Source organism: Schistocerca nitens, chromosome 4 (assembly GCF_023898315.1).
Source record: "Schistocerca nitens isolate TAMUIC-IGC-003100 chromosome 4, iqSchNite1.1, whole genome shotgun sequence".
In the NCBI taxonomy this organism is placed as follows: domain Eukaryota; kingdom Metazoa; phylum Arthropoda; class Insecta; order Orthoptera; family Acrididae; genus Schistocerca; species Schistocerca nitens.
In genome coordinates this window covers 297,926,502-297,945,848 of record NC_064617.1, presented here as the reverse complement: position 1 = coordinate 297,945,848, position 19,347 = coordinate 297,926,502, and the positions used below count along the sequence as shown (strand labels likewise).

The following is a 19,347-nucleotide window of genomic DNA, read 5'->3' as shown; positions in this document are numbered from 1 at the left end:
TGTTTTCTGGAAATTGTCTTAAATCATTAGTTATGTTATTTTAAGCTCTTAACATGTTTTATTTTCCTCTTGAATTTCAGTATTCTTTCACAAAAATGGAAATGAAATTCAAATAATTTGAATGCCCACTAAAATGCTCCATTCTAGTCATGTGATGTTTGTGATGTCATTGGCTAGCCCACTGCTCCTACTGTCGTAATGCTAATCCACAGTGATATTGTGTTTTGGAATTTACTTTTCAGAAAATGGGTTACAAATGGTATTTAGTACCATACTGTTCAAATACAGCAACAAAAACTCCTGAGAAGTTGTTTTTGAGTGTTCCAGAGAACGAGGAGATGCATAAAATGTGGTTTCACTGTACTGGAAAATTGCCACCATGTCAGCACACTATATCACTAACTTAATTAAAAGTGTGTTGCACTGTGAAGTTAACATTAACTTATCTCTGAGACATTCTCTCCCACTACAACACCTCAATTTTTTGTTGCTCAGTTGTTAGAGAGATAAGCCATCGAATATTATAAGGTGATTTTCGTAGATCGCTGGTATGAATCCAACCCAAAAGAACATTTTCACTTATTTGTAAAATGACTTGACAGTCATATCATATTAGAACCAAATGACAATTGCAAAACTTCGCCAGTCCAATCATAAACAGAATATCATAGTTTTTTCCTTGCCGTTTACATGGACTTATATTTTCAGTCACTGTTCACACACATCACATTTTAAAAAAAAATATTTCCTAGTGAATGTGACCACACTCTTTTTACTGTATTAGAAACTATGTTTTTATCTTTGTATTGTCTAGCAAGGATCATTACTGTTTAAACTTTTGCTGTTTCATCATCTTATATAAAGTTGAAGTAAGTCTGGTTCAGATGCTAATGTCAGTTTACACTCACAAACATCACATTACTTACATTTATGTCACCTGCATGTTTCACACGCTTTATATCTCTCTGTATAACTTCACTGACCTACACATCATTGTTCTGCGGACATATGACTACATCTTCACTACTGTCTATAAAAGAGAATTGTTTGTTCACAAAGTAAATGCATTTGTCCTCTGTTGCCCATTACATTAAAGTATATGTTGACCAAACTTGAATATAAAATTTTGACTTTTAATTTTATATGTAATTATGTTGCAATACCTTCATGAAATCCTCCCCACTCCACCAAGAGTGTCTTTCCGCCGTCCACCTTTCCTTCGTAAGCTGTTAGTTCATCCCTATGAAATCCCCAAACCACCTTCCCTACCCTCTGGCTCCTATCCTTGTAACCGCCCCCGGTGTAAAACCTGTCCCATGCACCCTCCCACCACCACCTACTCCAGTCCTGTAACCCGGAAGGTGTACACGATCAAAGGCAGAGCCACGTGTGAAAGCACCCACGTGATTTACCAACTGACCTGCCTACACTGTGGTGCATTCTATGTGGGAATGACCAGCAACAAACTGTCCATTCGCATGAATGGACACAGGCAGACAGTGTTTGTTGGTAATGAGGATCACCCTGTGGCTAAACATGCCTTGGTGCACGGCCAGCACATCTTGGCACAGTGTTACACCGTCCGGGTTATCTGGATACTCCCCACCAACACCAAACTATCCGAACTCTGGAGATGGGAACTTGCTCTTCAATATATCCTTTCTTCCCGTTACCCACCAGGCCTCAATCTCCGCTAATTTCAAGTTGCCGCCACTCATACCTCACCTGTCATTCAACAACATCTTTGCCTCTGCACTTCCGTCTCAACTGACATCTCTGCCCAAACTCTTTGCCTTTACAAATGTCTGCTTGTGTCTGTATATGTGTGGATGGATATGTGTGTGTGTGCGAGCGTATACCCGTCCTTTTTTTCCCCTAAGGTAAGTCTTTCCGCTCCCGGGATTGGAATGACTCCTTACCCTCTCCCTTAAAACCCACATCCTTTCGTCTTTCCCTCTCCTTCCCTCTTTCCTGATGAGGCAACAGTTTGTTGCGAAAGCTTGAATTTTGTGTGTATGTTTGTGTTTGTTTGTGTGTCTATCGACCTGCCAGCGCTTTCGTTCGGTAAGTCACATCATCTTTGTTTTAGATATATTTTACCCACGTGGAATGTTTCCCTCTATTATATTAATATATATATGTATTTATGAATATAATTGTTATTCTCAAGTTGGAACTAATGTTGACAATAAATTTCATCTGTGGTGAAGTGCTCAGAGGTAGCATCATATAGTGTTTTCAGTGGATTGGAATGTTTCAATGCACAATTAACTCATCATCTTCAGTCAGTGTCACCTGAAAATGAAAACTGGTACTACACTGAATTTTTGCGAAGTCTCACCCATACCATCTACTGCTACATGGGATAAGTTGATGTTTGAAGCCTGAAACAGAAATAAATATATTGTGGGACTGTTACTATGACCAGCTGCTGAGGTAGTTATTCACAGTCACATCTCATTGTAATACACACATAAATGAATTATTTTTTATGTGATCTGTGAATGTATATGAACCATTATCTAAGTGAAAAAGTCATTGACGAATTCAAACTGTGATAGACTAAGAATCCTGTTATTGCTCAGTTGGGTAATATCCCATGAGCACATTGCCTTCTCATAGAACTTACAAGATATAGACATATTGACTGGTAATCATATAGATCTGTGGAATTGTCATTCTTATACGTTTTGATTTAATTTGATTTGAACTGAATATTATTGATCCTAGAAATCTTGTTGAATGCTGTTACACATGGATATTGAACAAGTTACAGTACAATTACATAGTAATAAACTCATAATGATGAAAAACAATAGTTACATCTGTAGAACGAAATAAACCATTTAAAAACTAATTAAAAAAAAAAAATTAAACTCGGTTATTTCAACCTTGTAATAAGGAAAATAAGAGTAACGTCTGTAGAATGAACTAATCAGTTATAAAATTATGGTATGTAAGGAAATTTTCAGCTCAGTTAATTTAGACTGACATTCAAAAATTCTTCTACTGTATATCGTCTTTCCCTCTCCTTCCCTCTTTCCTGATGAAGCAACCTTGGGTTGCGAAAGCTTGAAATTTGTGTGTGTGTTTGTGTGTTTTTTATCGTGTCTATCAACATACAAGCACTTTCTCGTTTGGTAAGTTACAGCATCTTTGTTTTATATATATAGAAGAATTCACATGTGTGCCTTACACTGCTGTGTCCTTTATATAGCCATTTACTATTTATAGCTGCATCAGTGAAATTACAGGACAAGTCTATTGATGGTGGATGTTTTTGTTTTTTGTAAAAAAAGTAAAGTTTCATGCATAAACCACATTGTTTCATGAATATAATTACAAGGCACTGACAGGATACTGAGGTCCAGAAATATATGTTTAGTTGTGGAGGAAATGGGCACTTGTATCATGATCTTAGTTATTCTCTTCTGCATAGTAAATATCTCTGTGTATGAGATGTCCAGAAATGGAGAGCAGTGTGTGAACACTGTGTGTACAAGTGCAAAATATGCACATTTTATTGTTTTGGTGTCACGGACTTTACTCAGGGCATTAAATGCATGGCATAAATCGCTCAGTCTACTTACTAATCTTTTTTTTGTCCACCTCACCATGGTGTGTCATCTATCCATGTTCTTAGGAATTTAGTGGTTACCTGTTGGTATACAGGTACATTTTCAAAACTAGTACCTTCTGTCCTTGTTGAAATGACATGTCATGTTGAAAATTTATATACACAGTTTTGTCCTTATTCAGTGACAGTTTTTTTGTGCTCTACCAATTTACCAGGTTGAAGTTTATTTCAGAAATCATATTACGCATTTCGTTAGTACTGTGATTCAAATACAGTATACCAGTGGCATCATTACTGTAAGATCTTCTCAAATGCTTTGGGGCAGATGATTGATGAACACAATGAACAGAAGTGGACCAAGCTGATACCTTGAGGAATGCCATGTCTTATTATGTGCTCCATTAACTGTATGCTTCAAACATTTTTTGAGATGATTACATCTTTTTATGCTGTCTGAGAGAAATTATCTAAACCAATCATTCCATTTTCTCCTAATTAAATACTCCAGCTGTTTATCCATAAATAATAAATGGTTGATGAGATCAAAGGCCTTTGTGAGGTTATTTAATACTCCTGTTGTATGCTTTCTGTCATTGAGTGCACTACAAACTTCATTTAGAAATGAATATAGAGCCCCATTTATTGATCACTCTTCTGGAAAGCCAAACTGATAAGGGCTCAGTAAGCAGTTCTTTCGAGTAACGTAATAACATGATTATGTACTGCTTCCCCTAGGATCTTGGATGTGCTTGATAGAATCAAGACAGATCTGCAGTTATTGTCATCACTCCTTTTGCCTTTCTTAAAGAGAGGAACCTATTTGTTGCCATGAAAATTTTGAGGGATTGGCCTGGCTCATTCAGGAAGGAGAAGTTTATTATATCTGACAGGAGATAAGACACATGATGGCAGATTTATTTGGGAAGGTAATTGGATATACCATCAAAACCACATGTGCATGAGTTTGGTTTCTGTTTTATAACACTGCAGATTTAACCTGTTTAGAATGGACCAAGAAGCAATGTTTTGAGGAATAACTCTAGGTTAGAACACAGAGAGGGCACTTGGTTACCGATCTGAGAAGAAAGTTTGTTGACAATGTTTAAGAGGTGGATATTAAATACACCCTTTGTCAGAAAAATTCCAGGACAGGGTTTTTATTTCTGAGTTTGCAGTACTAAAAGGTAACAAATGTTGTTTTTATGTTACTTCGTATGTGTGCATCCTTACAATGCCCTTGGCCATGTTTCCACACAAACTCACTAGGTGGCAGGGTTGTGTTCAGCAACACACTGTTCGGGTTCTTGGTGCATTAGTTATGGTGATGCAGTCAATTCAGATTGTCAGTAAAGAGTGAACATTAAGTGCTGTGTTACGATCGAGAAAACCCCTAATGAAATGTGGACATGATTAAGCAATCATATGCAGGCAAGGCACTTTCATGAAGTCATGTTTTCAAGTGGCACAAAACGTTTTGTGAAGATAGAGATTCATTGCAAGATGATCCCAGGGCAGAGTGCGTATCTACAGCATATACTGATGCAAATGTGGAGCGTGTAACACAGGTATTGCAAGGACACAATCACGTAACAGTGCTTAGTGAGATCAGAGGAACTTAATTTGAATCATGATGTGTGTCATAAGATTGTATGTGAAGATTTAGGGAAATGGAAACTCAATGCAAAATTCATCCCTCACACACTAACAGATGAACAGAAAGAGAAAAGTTGAAGAATTTCTGCTGAACTACTGGATAGATCCTACATTTCTGTTAAAAATTATTAATGGGTATAAAAGCTTGTACTACCAGTATAACCCCAACACTAAGCATCAAAGTGCTGAATGGTGGAGTCCTGGATCACCAGTCTCAAAAAAACCTTCAAGAACAAAGATAGTGTTGACAGCATTCTTTGATAATAAAAGATTACTTCACCATGAGTATGTTCCTTCAGGTCAAACAATGAACCAAAGTCATGAAACATTTGTGACAAGCAGTTTGATGTTGATACCCTGATTTGTGGCATTCATAGGACTGGTTCTTACTGCACGACAATGCAAGACTGCATACCGCATTATTTGTTACTGAGTATCTGGCCAGACATCCGGCATATTTGCCCTACACTTTCCCTTGTGATTTTTGCTTGTTTCTGCAAGTGAAAAAGTGACTGAAAGGAAAGCTTCATCAAGATATAGCAGACATCCAACAGGCTGTGACAAATGAGCTTACAAACATCACAGTCGAAAATTTCCCTGCTTGCTTCCAAGACCTCCAGAAAAGTTGACAGTTGTATATATACAGCCAAGGGGACTACTTCAATAGGAGCTGGGATCTTTACTTGGTAAGTGCAATTTTATATTTTTAAAAGAACCTATTCTGCAACTTTTCTGACAAAGGGAGTACTTCACATACTTACTCATTCTTAATGTATGTTATTGAGTGACCCCTTGCTTTTCTTCCCAACTGTCACATTAATAACTTCTCACATGGCCTTAGATTTGTTCCTTGAGTTGACTGTATGCTGCCAGTCATCAAATAATGTATTGTCTGTATTTCTGCTATACAAAAGATACTTTTTTTTACATTGGTACATTGCAGATGTAAACAAGATTGGAAGTGCTACATCATCAGAATACTGGAGAGTATCCATCAATTCACTTGCCCTATTGTCAACATTACAAGCACTACAAATACCTGTCTTGTAAGCTTTATGGGGAAAATGTGTGAAAGTTGCTATTTTGTTCATGTACACTATACTCATTTGCATGAATGTTGTTACGTTCTTGTTCAGAAAATTGCTATTTCTTTCTTGCTGCACACTGCTGTTCATTTTCCTACATGTTAGTATGTTTCTGTCTGTGTTCAAAATAGCTATATCCATTGTGAAACAGTTGTGGATGGATATACCATTGAAAATATTGTTTAATTTCCATGTTAATTGTAAGTTGGTATTAATTTAAAAAAGCTGTTAAGAGCAGAAAAACTAGTAGCTATTATTCTTGTAGATTTGTAGTTCATGTATTTGTAGCATTTTTACACACTCACTAGTTTTTGCCAAGCTGAGGACTCTTTTAAAATATCTCTTTTAAGGTCACCATAAATCAGAATATTTGGGCACTTTCACCTGTAAAGTTGTAGCCCTGTGTCTATTTTTGAAATGAATACTGGTACATGATCAACAGATGAACATGTAACTAAAAGCTTCATAAACTTCATATTTATTGATACATGTTCAAAATGTTTTTCATAGATTAGCCATTTGGTTTTAAGTGTGGAATTGCACTCTACATTGTCTCTCACAAGAACTGGACTGCTGCTTCCAAGACATCTTTGAACCAGTGATCAGCTGCACAACGCAAAGCTACAATCTGGGTGGTTTTCTAAGAAGATCAGTGGTTACTACACATACCACCAAACAAACATGAGCTGGACCAATGTGGCAAGTGTAGTGGGTACCGACATTCAAACAACATGCCCGCAAATTCCAAAGGCAGTCATCAGGTTAGCCTGGTCATCGACAACAGTCACCTGGTCTACCGTGGACACGCAGCACTACTAAAATGACACTTTTTTGGGATAATGTCTTTATAAGGACATGCAGGGGCCTCTGGTCCCTCAGTTGTTACTATATTTGATACATGTACACTGCTTGCATTATGGTCTCATTGAAGTCACTCCATGACCCTCATTACCTACATTGTGTTCTTGTTGATGTCACTTCATGACCCAGTAAATTTGTATTTCTTTTACAGCTGTGTGTTTCCTAGTTAGTATATTATGTAGTTCTGCGCTTTTGTTCTTTTAAATTTTTAAAAGTTTTGGACAAAACACGAAATTTTGATTATTTTGTATGGGTGCACTGGTTTTAGTTATTATTTATGCTGCCTGCAATCATTTTTAATAGGAATAGGTTGCTTGTAAATCTGAAATCATTGAAAGAGGGTTTGGTTTATGTTATTATTTGTGCTAAATTTGTATCCTTGTTGGGGCAGAATACCAAACATTCTTAAGGCTTATGAGTTTTTGGCTTCTAATGTTCTTCTGTTAACTTGTATTGCTGTTCCTGCTGACTGCTGAACATCAGGTGTTGATGGAAATGCCTCTGTTAGTGGTGATATTGCATCTGAAGTATGTGGTAATAATGATTTACTTGGAGATTTCTCTTCTCAGTTTTATTATATGTGACTAAAAAGCCATTTGGATGATGAGGATGAATAGTTTCCTTGCCATTCACTTCACTATTCCATGTCACATCTGTTTATTCCTCATTGTTTTTGTTCTTTTTGCTATTAAAGCATTTTTGGTGAATGCAGCTGTAATCTATAACTATGGCATTTCCAATCGGTGTTGGAAATATCAGCAGTTTGTACTATATCTTTGATTATATGGCTGCAGTAGTCCAAAGCCACATGACTCTGAACCTATTTTCTGATAACTATAACAAACAGATTATGTGCCATGTATGCCACTCTTAAGCATAATTTTGTAATACTATAAGCTCTTTTCTGTAGCATGTTCAACAGAAAAAAAACTGTGTTGCAGTTGGATATTTTAGAACCTAAGACACCAGAAGATGTATACAAAACGTGGCTGGAAAATACTTCATTGACCTTTCCTACTCTTGACTCAGCACGAAATAACCTTGCTTCAAGCATAGTAAATGCTTTTGTCAATGCAGGATTTTGTTCTGACAAGCTCATGACAGCTGATAATGGGAAACACTGGATATACAGAAACAAAGACCGTGGTGAGTTTCTGTCATTTTTTCTATCAGTTCAAATGTTCAAGAAGTGATACTATCTTCTAAATGAAACTGCTAGCTGAGATGCAAGTTTCATTAAGTATGTTGGGTATCATGAACCTGTCCAGTTACTGTATCCTGAAATACTGTTTATATTCACAATTATAGTTTATAACAGTAGCTATCATAATATTTTAGATTTAAACACACAATTTATAAATAGTAATATTGTTACCCATTTGAAAATGCATGTTGATAATACTGAACTGAACAGGAACTGCATAAAACAGAAAATACGAATGTCATCAACTTCGGAGAAGTAACTGAATTGACTTTTAACATTTTAATTACTTGCATTTCGCATATCTATTGCAAATTTGTGCTTGCTCTGTGCTAACAACATATATATAGAGCTGGAGTCAATAGTGCCAGTGACACTAATGTCAGTTATGTATGTTTAAATGTTTTATCATGACATGAAAACACAATGTGACCTACAGTGCTTCATTCACTTTTTAGTGATATTAATAAGTTCATTAATGTCACTAATAGATGGCAGAAGAAGCTCAACAAGCTCACTAGTGCTACTGAATTGGCACCACAGAACCATGGGCATCCACAGAAATTTATGCAGGGAGAGGAGGGGGAGAGAGGAGAGTGCAAAGACTCTAAAATTGTCAGTTTTGATGTAATTGCATTGGTCTGTTTTGAAACGTGTCGTACAACAAGGACTAAATTTTATAGATGGCACAAAATCTTATTATATGCCTGAAGACTGAGGGTTATTCATCCAGTATATCAAATATCAATACAAACTCTGTACTCCATATTCGGAGCGGTGGGGGGAGAGGGGGGGGGGGGGCTAGTGTGTCCCACCCCCATGTCCCTACTTGCAGATGCCCATAACAGAAGAGATGTATGGATGTTGTCCGTGTGTCATGCAACTGAAATTGCATCAACAGGGTCCGCAGCTCGTGGTCTTGCGGTAGCGTTCTCGCTTGATTGGGTTCAATTCCCGGCGGGGTCAGGGATTTTCTCTGCCTTGTGATGACTGGGTGTTGTGTGTCATCATTTCATCATCATTGACTTGCAAGTCGCCAAAGTGGCGTCAACTTGAAAGGACTTGCAATACGGCGGCCGAACTGCCCTGCGTGGGGACTCCCGGCCAACAATGCCATCCGATCATTTCATTTTGCATCAACAGGAGAAACAGACTGCTGAAGAGATTGGCAAAGTTTTAATTGCAAAAGACTATTTTGAAACAAACATGAAATGGTATAAGAATTCTTTTTTTACAGACTAACAATACCAGAGAAGGAAAGTTGCTACTCACCATATAGCGGAGATGCTGAGTCATGATAGGCACAACAAAAAGATTCACACAATTTTAGCTTTCGGCCATTAAGGCCTTTGTCACCTGTAAACACACACACACACACACGTGCATGCTCACACACACACACACACAAACACAACTTGCACACATGTCTACAGTCTCAGAGAGCTGAAACCACACAGGGCAGTGTGGTTTCAGCTCTCTGAGACTGCAGACATGTGTGCAAGTTGCGTTTACATGTGTGTGTGTGTGTGTGTGTGTGTGTGTGTGTGTGTGTGTGTGTGTCTATGTTGCTGACAAAGGCCTTAATGACCGAAAGCTATAATTGTGTGAATCTTTCTGTTGTGCTTATCACGACTCAGCATCTGTGCTATATGGTGAGTAGCAACTTTCCTTCTCTGATATTGTTACATTCCATCCTGGATTTTCCATTGTTTGATTTTTCACAGACTAGACATGCATGCAATAAATTCTCACATTATTTAGTAAATCCATATGGAAAAAACATTTACCAGTGTCAGACTTTCACTGACCATCATTCATGGGATTCTCGACAAACATTATGAGGAAAAAAACAAAATCAATAGGTCACAGACTAGAATAGGAAAATCTCTTGTGGCTGTGAGGAAGAGACTTCCCAATCATTGTTGAGTTATCTCAAAAAGGCTGAGTCATCTGAAAAAGGAAGACACTCAGCGAAAATATGTGTCAATTGCAGAAATAAAAATAAGCAGGAATTGCAGTATTGTGATACAGGTCATTGGAGATCCCAGACTAACCTATGGTTCCTGAAAACAGGGCAGGGGGATGCTGTTTCATTAGTTGTAGAGACAACAGTGTGGATGATTTACTGATTTGACCCTGTGACATTAACCAATATGGCATTTCTTCTATTGGTACTACAAGTAGCAGAAAGCAGTGGGAAACTGTAGCTGTTATTTTTTTCCTGAGGGCTTGCAGCTCTACTGTGTAGCTTAATGATAGCAGCACCACTTGACCCCCTGAGTAAAATATTCTAGACGTTAAATGGTTTCCCACTCAGATCTCAGGGTGGGGACTACTCAGGAAGATGTCATTATTAGACAAAATGAAACTAGCATTGTACAGGTTGGAGCATGAAATGTTAAATCCCTTAATCGGGTAGATACATCAGAGAATTTAAGAAGGGCAATGGATAGGTTGAAGTTAGATACAGCAAAAAATAGCATGGCATGAAGAACAGGATTTGTTGTCAGGACAGCACAGTATTATCATAACAAAATCAAATAGAGGTGATGCAGCAAATTGGAATGAATAGCATAGTAAATGGATTATTGTAGCCAAGATAGATACAAAGTCAGCATCCAACACAGTATTGCAAATTTATAATCAGCCTAGCTTTGCAGAAGATGAATAGATTGAAAGAATGTGTGATGAAATAAAGGAAATTATTTAAGTAGTTAAGGGAGATGTAAAGTTAATTGTGATGGTTGACTGGAATTTGCTAGTAGGAAAAGAAAGAGGTGGAAAATTGCACGAGAAAATTGACAGAGGGAAAGGAGTGAAAGGGGAAGCCACCTGTTAGTGTTTTGTGCAGAGCATAATTTAATCTTTGCTAACACTTGTTTCAAGTACCAAGCAGGAGGGTTGTATACAGGGTGATCATTTTAAATGAAGACACTGAAATATTTTGAAAACCTCACATGAGATCAAGAAAAGTTATAATTCCAATTTTTTGTCTCAGAGGGACCATCCAATGATACCACACTCGATTCCCAAGCCACCCCAGGCATGGGTAACTTTGAAATCTTCAATGGGAACTCCAATTTTTTATTGCAGATTACAACTCAATTACAAAATCTATAGATGTTTTGTCTGAAGCATTTTCTTTGTTCTGCCACAGATGAAACTATAATCGGATGAATAGAAATGGGTACATAATCATCATTTATGACATGCTACTCAGTGGCCCATGAATATCCAATGACACATTGTACTCCTCCTCCACACTGCAAGGGTAGGACAGGCCAGTATTTCATAACTTCTAATTGGAAACCCCATTCGCATACTGAACAGGAGACTACTTGATGTTCCACTGTAGCCATGGCTTGAGGCAAACACTACTCTACTTTTCCAATTAGAGTAAATGTTCGGACATAGTACTGCCAACTTCAACTCCCTTAGTGATCTGCTTTTTAAATGATCGTACACAGGACAGAAGCATGTCACGGCACGGCAGTCAAATGACAGATACGGAGTTAGTAGCATGTAACCCGCTAGTGTTTCTACTTTTGTATATCCACGCAATTTATTAGTGATTAAAGGTTATAACACTTTTTGGCGACGAGGTCGGATATTTTTTTTCCTGCATTGTGGAATTGTGTGTTCGTGTCGGGGCAGACATGGAACAGCTTCTGCAAGTGCTCATTGAACAACGAACACAGCTGACGGCTGCTATTCAGGCACAACAAACACAGCTGACGGCTGCTATTCAGGCGTTGTCAACGTCACTTACTCATCATCTGTCTTCCTCTTCTCCGCCTCCGTTCCCTCCTTACGACGAGGCCGCTGAAGACTGGGAGGATTATGAGAAGCGTTTGCGGCAACACTTCTTGGCTTTCGGCGTTGTCGACGTTCCTATGTGTAAGTCATTATTTCTATCTTGGATTTCCCCACGGATCTATCAGCTGCTATCTCAGTTAGCCCCTCTGCAGGAACCTGCCTCTCTGTCCTTCCGAGAAATGTGTGAATTATTGTCTAACTATTACCGAAAAAACACCCACGTCGTTGCCGCCCGCGTGGCGTTCTACCGGTGTCGTAAACAGCCCCATCAATCTTACCGGGCTTGGGTGGCGGAACTACACGGTCTGAGTAGGAAATGTCAGTTTGTCACGGACACTCATCGTGAGTCTTATGCTGATTCAATGGTTCAGGACGCTATTCTACGGCTTGCTCCTGATAAAGAAGTTCGGCAACATGCCTTACAACTGCCAAACCCGTCATTGTCGGAAGTTCTCAGCATCGCTCAATCTTTTGAAGTGTCTCACGCTGCTGGTGCGCAAATAGATGCGTGATGTGATGTGGGCGCTGTACACACGCGAAATCTGCGAACTTATAATAAGCAGAAAATTCCTATCGTTGGCCAGTTTGATGCTTCCACTGCCTACAAGTTTGTTGTTAGGCCCCTCACGTTTTATGTGGTGGATCATGCGGGCACGGAAAACCTGTTCGGTTATGATGCTTTTCAGTTGTTCGGGTTCTCCATTGATGATGATGTGCACCTCATATCTGAGGATATTCCGCATCAACAACTGGATGGATTGTGTTCTGAATTCTTGTCTGTGTTCTCTGCTGGTCTGGGTCAGGCCAAGGATTTTGAAGCCCACATTACTCTTAAACCTACAGCTCGCCCTAAGTTTTTCCGGGCACGCCCTATTCCGATGGCGTTGCATGCGCCTGTCAAGGCTGAGATAGACAGGCTAATAGCTTCAGGGATTCTCCTTCCTGTTACCTCCAGCGAATGGGCATCGCCCATCATGGTGGTTTCTAAACCAAATGGGAGTCTGCGATTGTGCGGTGATTTTAAAGCCACTGTCAATGCTCAGAGCCTCATTGACACTTATCCTCTTCCCCGTCCTGAGGAGTTATTTACCAAGCTCGCTGGGGGCCAGTTCTTTTCCAAACTTGACTTATCGGAGGCGTACCATCAGTTGCCATTGGATGCATCTTCCAAGGAATTTCTCGTCATCAACACTCCTTGTGGGTTGTATCAGTACCAGCAGTTACCATTTGGCGTCGCTAGCGCGCCAGCCATTTTTCAGCGGTTTTTGGAACAGCTCACGACTTCCGTTCCCGGCTGCATCAACTACCTGGATGACATTGTTGTCACGGGGGCCTCCACTGAGGAGCACCTTCGCAATTTGCGTTCACTGTTTTGGGTCCTGCATTCAGCTGGGTTGAAGTGCAATCTGGACAAGTCACAGTTTTTCCAATCCTCCATTGTGTATCTTGGTTTCCACTTGTCCCGTGAGGGTATACGTCCTCTAAGACAGCACGTTGCAGCCATTACCGCTCTACCCCGGCCATCTACGGTCAAAGAACTTCAGGCGTTTCTCGGCAAGGTTGCTTATTATCACAAATTCATTCCATCCGCGGCGGCAGTGGCTCATCCTCTGCATCATCTGTTACGCAAAAACGTTCCTTTCTGTTGGTCCGACGAGTGTGAGCAGGCTTTTGTCCGCCTGAAGGCTCATTTGCAGTTGGCACCTTGTCTTGCCACATTCCGTCCGGGTCAGCACTTGGTTCTGGCGACTGACGCGTCACAATATGGCCTAGGGGCTGTTCTCACCCATCGGTATGAGGATGGGTCGGAACGACCCATCGCCTACGCTTCCAAGACCCTCAACGATGCCCAACGGCGTTACTCTCAAATCGAAAAGGAGGCGCTCGCTATCATTTATGCTCTAAAAAAGTTCAATGTTTTTTTGTATGGTTCTAAATTTCACCTCATCACCGACCACAAGCCGCTGGTCTCTCTGTTCAGCCCCTCGGCGTCACTTCCAGATAAGGCAGCTCACCGCCTGCAACGTTGGGCCTTATACTTGTCTCGTTTTCACTATGAGATTCACTATCGCCCCACGGCCCAGCACGCCAAGGCTGACGCGTTGTCGCGTTTGCCGATGAGCCCCGACCCGGTTTTCGATCGAGATGAACTCCTATGTTTCCACATTGATGAGGAAGAACGTCGTGCGGTCGAGGGTTTTCCACTTACAGGTTCGCAGGTCGCGTCGGCTACTGCGCGGGACCCGGTCCTGCGTCAGGTGATCGGTTTTGTTCAACGGGGTTGGCCGGACAGGACCAAGGCCCGGGCATCGGATCCCCTTCGCAACTACCATGCCTTGCGCCTTCGTCTGTCTGTTCGTGAGGGTGTTGTTCTTCTGGTCACGGATGGCGCATCTCCACGGGTCGTGGTGCCAGCCTCTCTTCGCAAAGATGTTCTCAAACTATTGCATGAAGGCCATTGGGGGATTTCTCGGACTAAGTCCCTGGCCCGCAGGCACGTTTATTGGCCCGGTATTGATTCGGACATCGCCCACATGGTCGCTGCGTGTGGTCAGTGTGCTCAACAACTGGCTGCACCTCGTACTATGCCCTCTCCGTGGCCTGATCCGGCGCAGCCGTGGGAACGGGTGCACGCTGACTTTGCCGGCCCCTTCCTCGGCACTTATTGGCTACTGTTGATTGACGCCTTCTCAAAGTTTCTGTTTGTTGTTCGATGTCCGTCGCCCACCACTGCGGCGACGACGCTGGCTTTGTCCAAAATCTTTGCGCTAGAAGGTCTTCCATCCACGATTGTCACGGACAATGGCCCTCAGTTCTCTTCTCAGGCCTTCCGTGATTTTTGTACTGGACAAGGGATTCATCATGTTACAGCACCGCCCTTCCATTCGCAATCAAATGGGGAGGTCGAGCGCCTTGTCCGCACTTTCAAAAGCCAGATGAAAAAATTCCTTAGTGATTTGTCCACAGATGACGCTCTGTTGCAATTCCTGAGTTCTTATCGCTTCACGCCTCTGGGTGATCGCAGCCCTGCTGAACTCTTGCATGGCCACCAACCGCGCACTCTACTGCACCTGCTTCACCCTGTCAGGCCTTGTACTGTGTCCCCTAGTGCGGGAAAATACCTGGTGGGCGCCAACGTGTGGGCATGGGGGTATGGATCTCGCCCTAAATGGATTCAAGGGGTGGTCCAGGCTCTTCGCGGCCGCTGGCTTTGTGAAATACGTACGGACGACGGCATGGTTGTTCGCCATTATGACCAGATGTGCCCACGAGTGGTGGCCACGCCCCTTCTTTCGTCTCCACCAGCCCGAGAATCCAGTCCTGTCGCTGCTGCCGATCTTCCGGGCGTGTTACTGCAGCTGGCGTCGCTACCGCTTCCGAGTACGCCGGAACCGGCCCCAGTCGCGACGCCGCCTTCTCCGGGACCCATCTCGCTGGAGCACACCCCCAGGTCCACGACACCTATGGATGCTGCTCCGGAGTTTTCCCCCATCATCTCGTCCAGGAGGCGCGTTCCACGCGCAAGCTTCCGTCCTGGACATTTTCGACCATACTCTCGTGTTTCTCCGCGGGATCTTCTCGGGGCCTCCCAAGAGGCCATGGATGTCTCCGCACTGTCCGTGTCTCCACGGAAGTGAGTGAGTTTTTTTTTTTTCAAGGGGGGAAAAGTGTTGTGACAGTGCCACGAGATTTAAAAGTGCCGCTACGTCAGTACGCGAACACGGCGATAGAGGCGCTCCGCAGCTCGGCCGAGTGCGGGAGCGCCACCTGGCTATGAACGGCGCCGGCCGCATGTCACGGCACGGCAGTCGAATGACAGATACGGAGTTAGTAGCATGTAACCCGCTAGTGTTTCTACTTTTGTATATCCATGCAATTTATTAGTGATTAAAGGTTATAACACTTACAATACAGGAAAACATCTACCAAAGGAAGCTATGAAATTAAAGACCTAAAAATTACCTTATCTCAAATTCAGTGACAAAATATTTGTGCAGTCAGATGGATTAGCTATGGGAAACAATGTAGCTGGTGCAATAACTAATATTTTTCCTAACACAGTGGAAGAAAAAATTTTCAACTCTTAACTACCAGTACTCAATAAAACCATTTACTGTTGTAGATAAGCAGATGACACCAGAATGCTAACTGATGGAAATATTACAGACATTCCAAGAAACCCACCAAGCACTTGACAACCTACATCCCAAAATCGATTTTACCACCACACACTTGACATTTACAGAAAATCTGCCAGTTTTGAGATAACATTATAAATGCCAAATCCTGTCATATAAAATCACAAAAGCATGCATACTTTCACTCAGTGATCAATAGACTAATCAATAAATCACTAGAAAAACCAGCAATACAGAGAGATCTTGAAATACTCTCATACATTGGCCCAAAAATTATTTTAACCTAGACTAAGTTACTTTGTGCCAGGAAGGGCTCTCAACAGGGAAGTGTCCAGGTCCAAACTGATGTTGTTCGGACATTGAGGAGATACAGAGAGACAGGAACTGTCGATGACATGCCTCACCCAACCCAAAAAATCGAAGAGGGAGGCCAAGAGATGAATACAGAAAGCAGTTTCAGAATGATGTAGCTTGCATGCAGTAGTTACTCGGAGATGAGATCCGCAGGATAGGATAGTGTGGAGAGCTGTATCAAACCAGTCTTTGGACTGAAGACCACAGCAACAACATTTGCAGTTTGAGCATCTTGAGACAAAGAAAGCTGGGCACCCTCACCCATATACTATGTTTTCTTCCCTCATAATTATTATTTTATTCCCAAATTTCATTTATGCAAAGACATGGACATAGTATGTGGCAGTGACATAAAAACTGCAGATCATTAAATAAGCCTTCTTTCAATCATTCCGCATCCAGTGGTATAATTAGTTTGCCTAGAGAATATGGTAACTGAAAAATATCATAAACTGAAAATTTTCATGCAGTATGACTCTGAAGATTTGTGGTGAGCTAGGAGACATAATTATTTTGATATAAGGACCCTTACCATTCAGAGCACAATATTCCAACTTCACAGTATAGATTTTTATTTTTCCTGAAATTAATTATCTTCCATGTTAATTGAATTTGAAGTTCAGAGAGGCTGTAACTTTCCATTGCAAATTCTGTCATAACTACTGTGAGATTCTGGACTTTGAGTACATACTTTTGTTGCCTGAACCTTTCTGAATAGTTGTACGCAACAGAAGTAATTACACAAAGAGTTCTTACGGGGCAGCCACAACTTTAGTAATAAATTACTTCATTAATTAACTGTTCCATGTAGGGTAACATAATTTTCAACATGACTTATACTCATGTAAACAATGGGATTCACCTTGCAGAAGAGAAAATGTAGCCACATATTTTCTAAATTTGTAACTAGTAACATTTTTTGTAATCCAAAATTCTATTGGTTCTTGTAGCTAATCAAAAACAGTAAAATTCAACCCAGCATTTCTTAAAACATTATGTAGATTTCAAAATAAGTTTATTCTTATGCCACTCATTATGAGACCCAACCCTGTCACAAAAGAGGGAGTCTGAGATGAGTCTGTAATGGAGTAATACCAATGTCTGCCTATATGGAAAATGTGTCGCAGTTGGTCTGGTGGATAAGTTAAACCAAAAATGTGTGCCACATTCATGACATGTTTTGAGTCCTACTTGTTACTCCATTATTCAGGGAAAGTCTTTGGTAACTACTTTTAATGTGAACTTATATGTGATATCAATGACTGTCAGTCTCTAACGATGACTCATAATGGCAGTATTTTTTAATGAGAACAAAGTCTTATTGTGCACATTATGTTCATTGTGATTTGTTCATTTTGCTCAGAAGTACAGCATATTGAGTGATTTATTAAGTGACTGTGTTGACAGCTAATTTGTCGCATGAAGACTTTTGTGATTGATCAAAGTCAATATTAGATTACTGCACTTAGAGAGCAGCTATTGTATGACATCAACCAAGTGTAGTATGTGGCTACCCATTTATCTCTACAAAACTGAAGTATGTGAGATCTGTACTAGCCATAAACAACAATTCAGACAATATTAAAATGACACAGTTTTCCATTGAAGAGATTTTCACCAGGTAGCTACCACAGCATGGGCACTGCTAGAGCAGTGTTTTAGAGACCACTCACTGTATATATGCAATTATTACTGCATAGCACAAACATGATAAGATCCACCAGATACGCACCAGCAGAAGGAAACAACATAAATGAATCTTTGAATAAAATAATTAGTTTTTTCTGTTTGGGCTTATTGAGGGGCAGGGTGGGAAAGGGGGGGAGTCCGTACATTTTTATAAAAGGCTTATGTAACTTTTGGCAGTAGCTATACATCATAGGGAAAAGAAACACGTAAAACAGTTTCTTCAGAGTTTCTGGTGTGCATATTAAGAAGAACTGGAAATGGAAATCAATTATTACAGGTTTCTTACCACTTAAGTTAAACAATTTTTGCTTTGTGTGCAGTTACTGATATTGTAGGGAAAAAGGCAGAAAGATTATTCCCTGTTGTTGCTTCTGTGTGTGCATTTATAGCAAGCAGAACAGCATTTCTAGCCAAACTTACTCTTAGCCCTAATACAGTAATGACATAAAATCATTAAGTAAGGGTTATACATGGTGTGCAATAATCAGCCTCCTACAGTACTGATTAAACAGTTAGACATATTAATAGACAGCTATATAACCCTTTTCTCCTTCTGAAGTTTATCACTAACAACCATTTGGATACAGCTGCAGCATTCATAAATTCTAAGAATGTAAATTGTTGTATGTCTGCTGTTTAAACAACACAGATTTTATGAAGCACAAATTAGTTACAATTAAATGATAGAAAGTAACAGTTTATGACTCTTTTGGAATTACACAAAACCAAAGGCTTCTGTACCTGAATACATTGTGTTTAATACTGTATTGTGGAAGTTTGTTGAATAGCTTGCACATCAGTGCTGGAGAGCACTATTTTTCAGGTTCAACTAGAAAGCAGTTGGATATGAACCATGCTCTCATACCTAAACCTCCTGATGTGAGACAGTCAGATCTGCATCAGAGATTGTATATCGACAGAATATCAACCAAAATTCCGATATAGTTTGTGCTATGTGCTGTCCAGGAGGAT

General features: G+C 40.5%; 1 protein-coding gene across 1 annotated transcript in view; it reads left to right on the top strand.

The window, feature by feature from the left end:
• Window positions 1–19,347, top strand: part of LOC126252262 (26S proteasome non-ATPase regulatory subunit 2-like) — a 201,206-nt gene that overhangs the window by 67,710 nt on the left and 114,149 nt on the right. Inside the window, exon 9 of the mRNA XM_049953134.1 lies at window positions 8,118–8,322. Within this exon, the coding sequence (XP_049809091.1) occupies window positions 8,118–8,322 (205 nt within the window). The remainder of the gene's footprint in view (window positions 1–8,117; window positions 8,323–19,347) is intronic.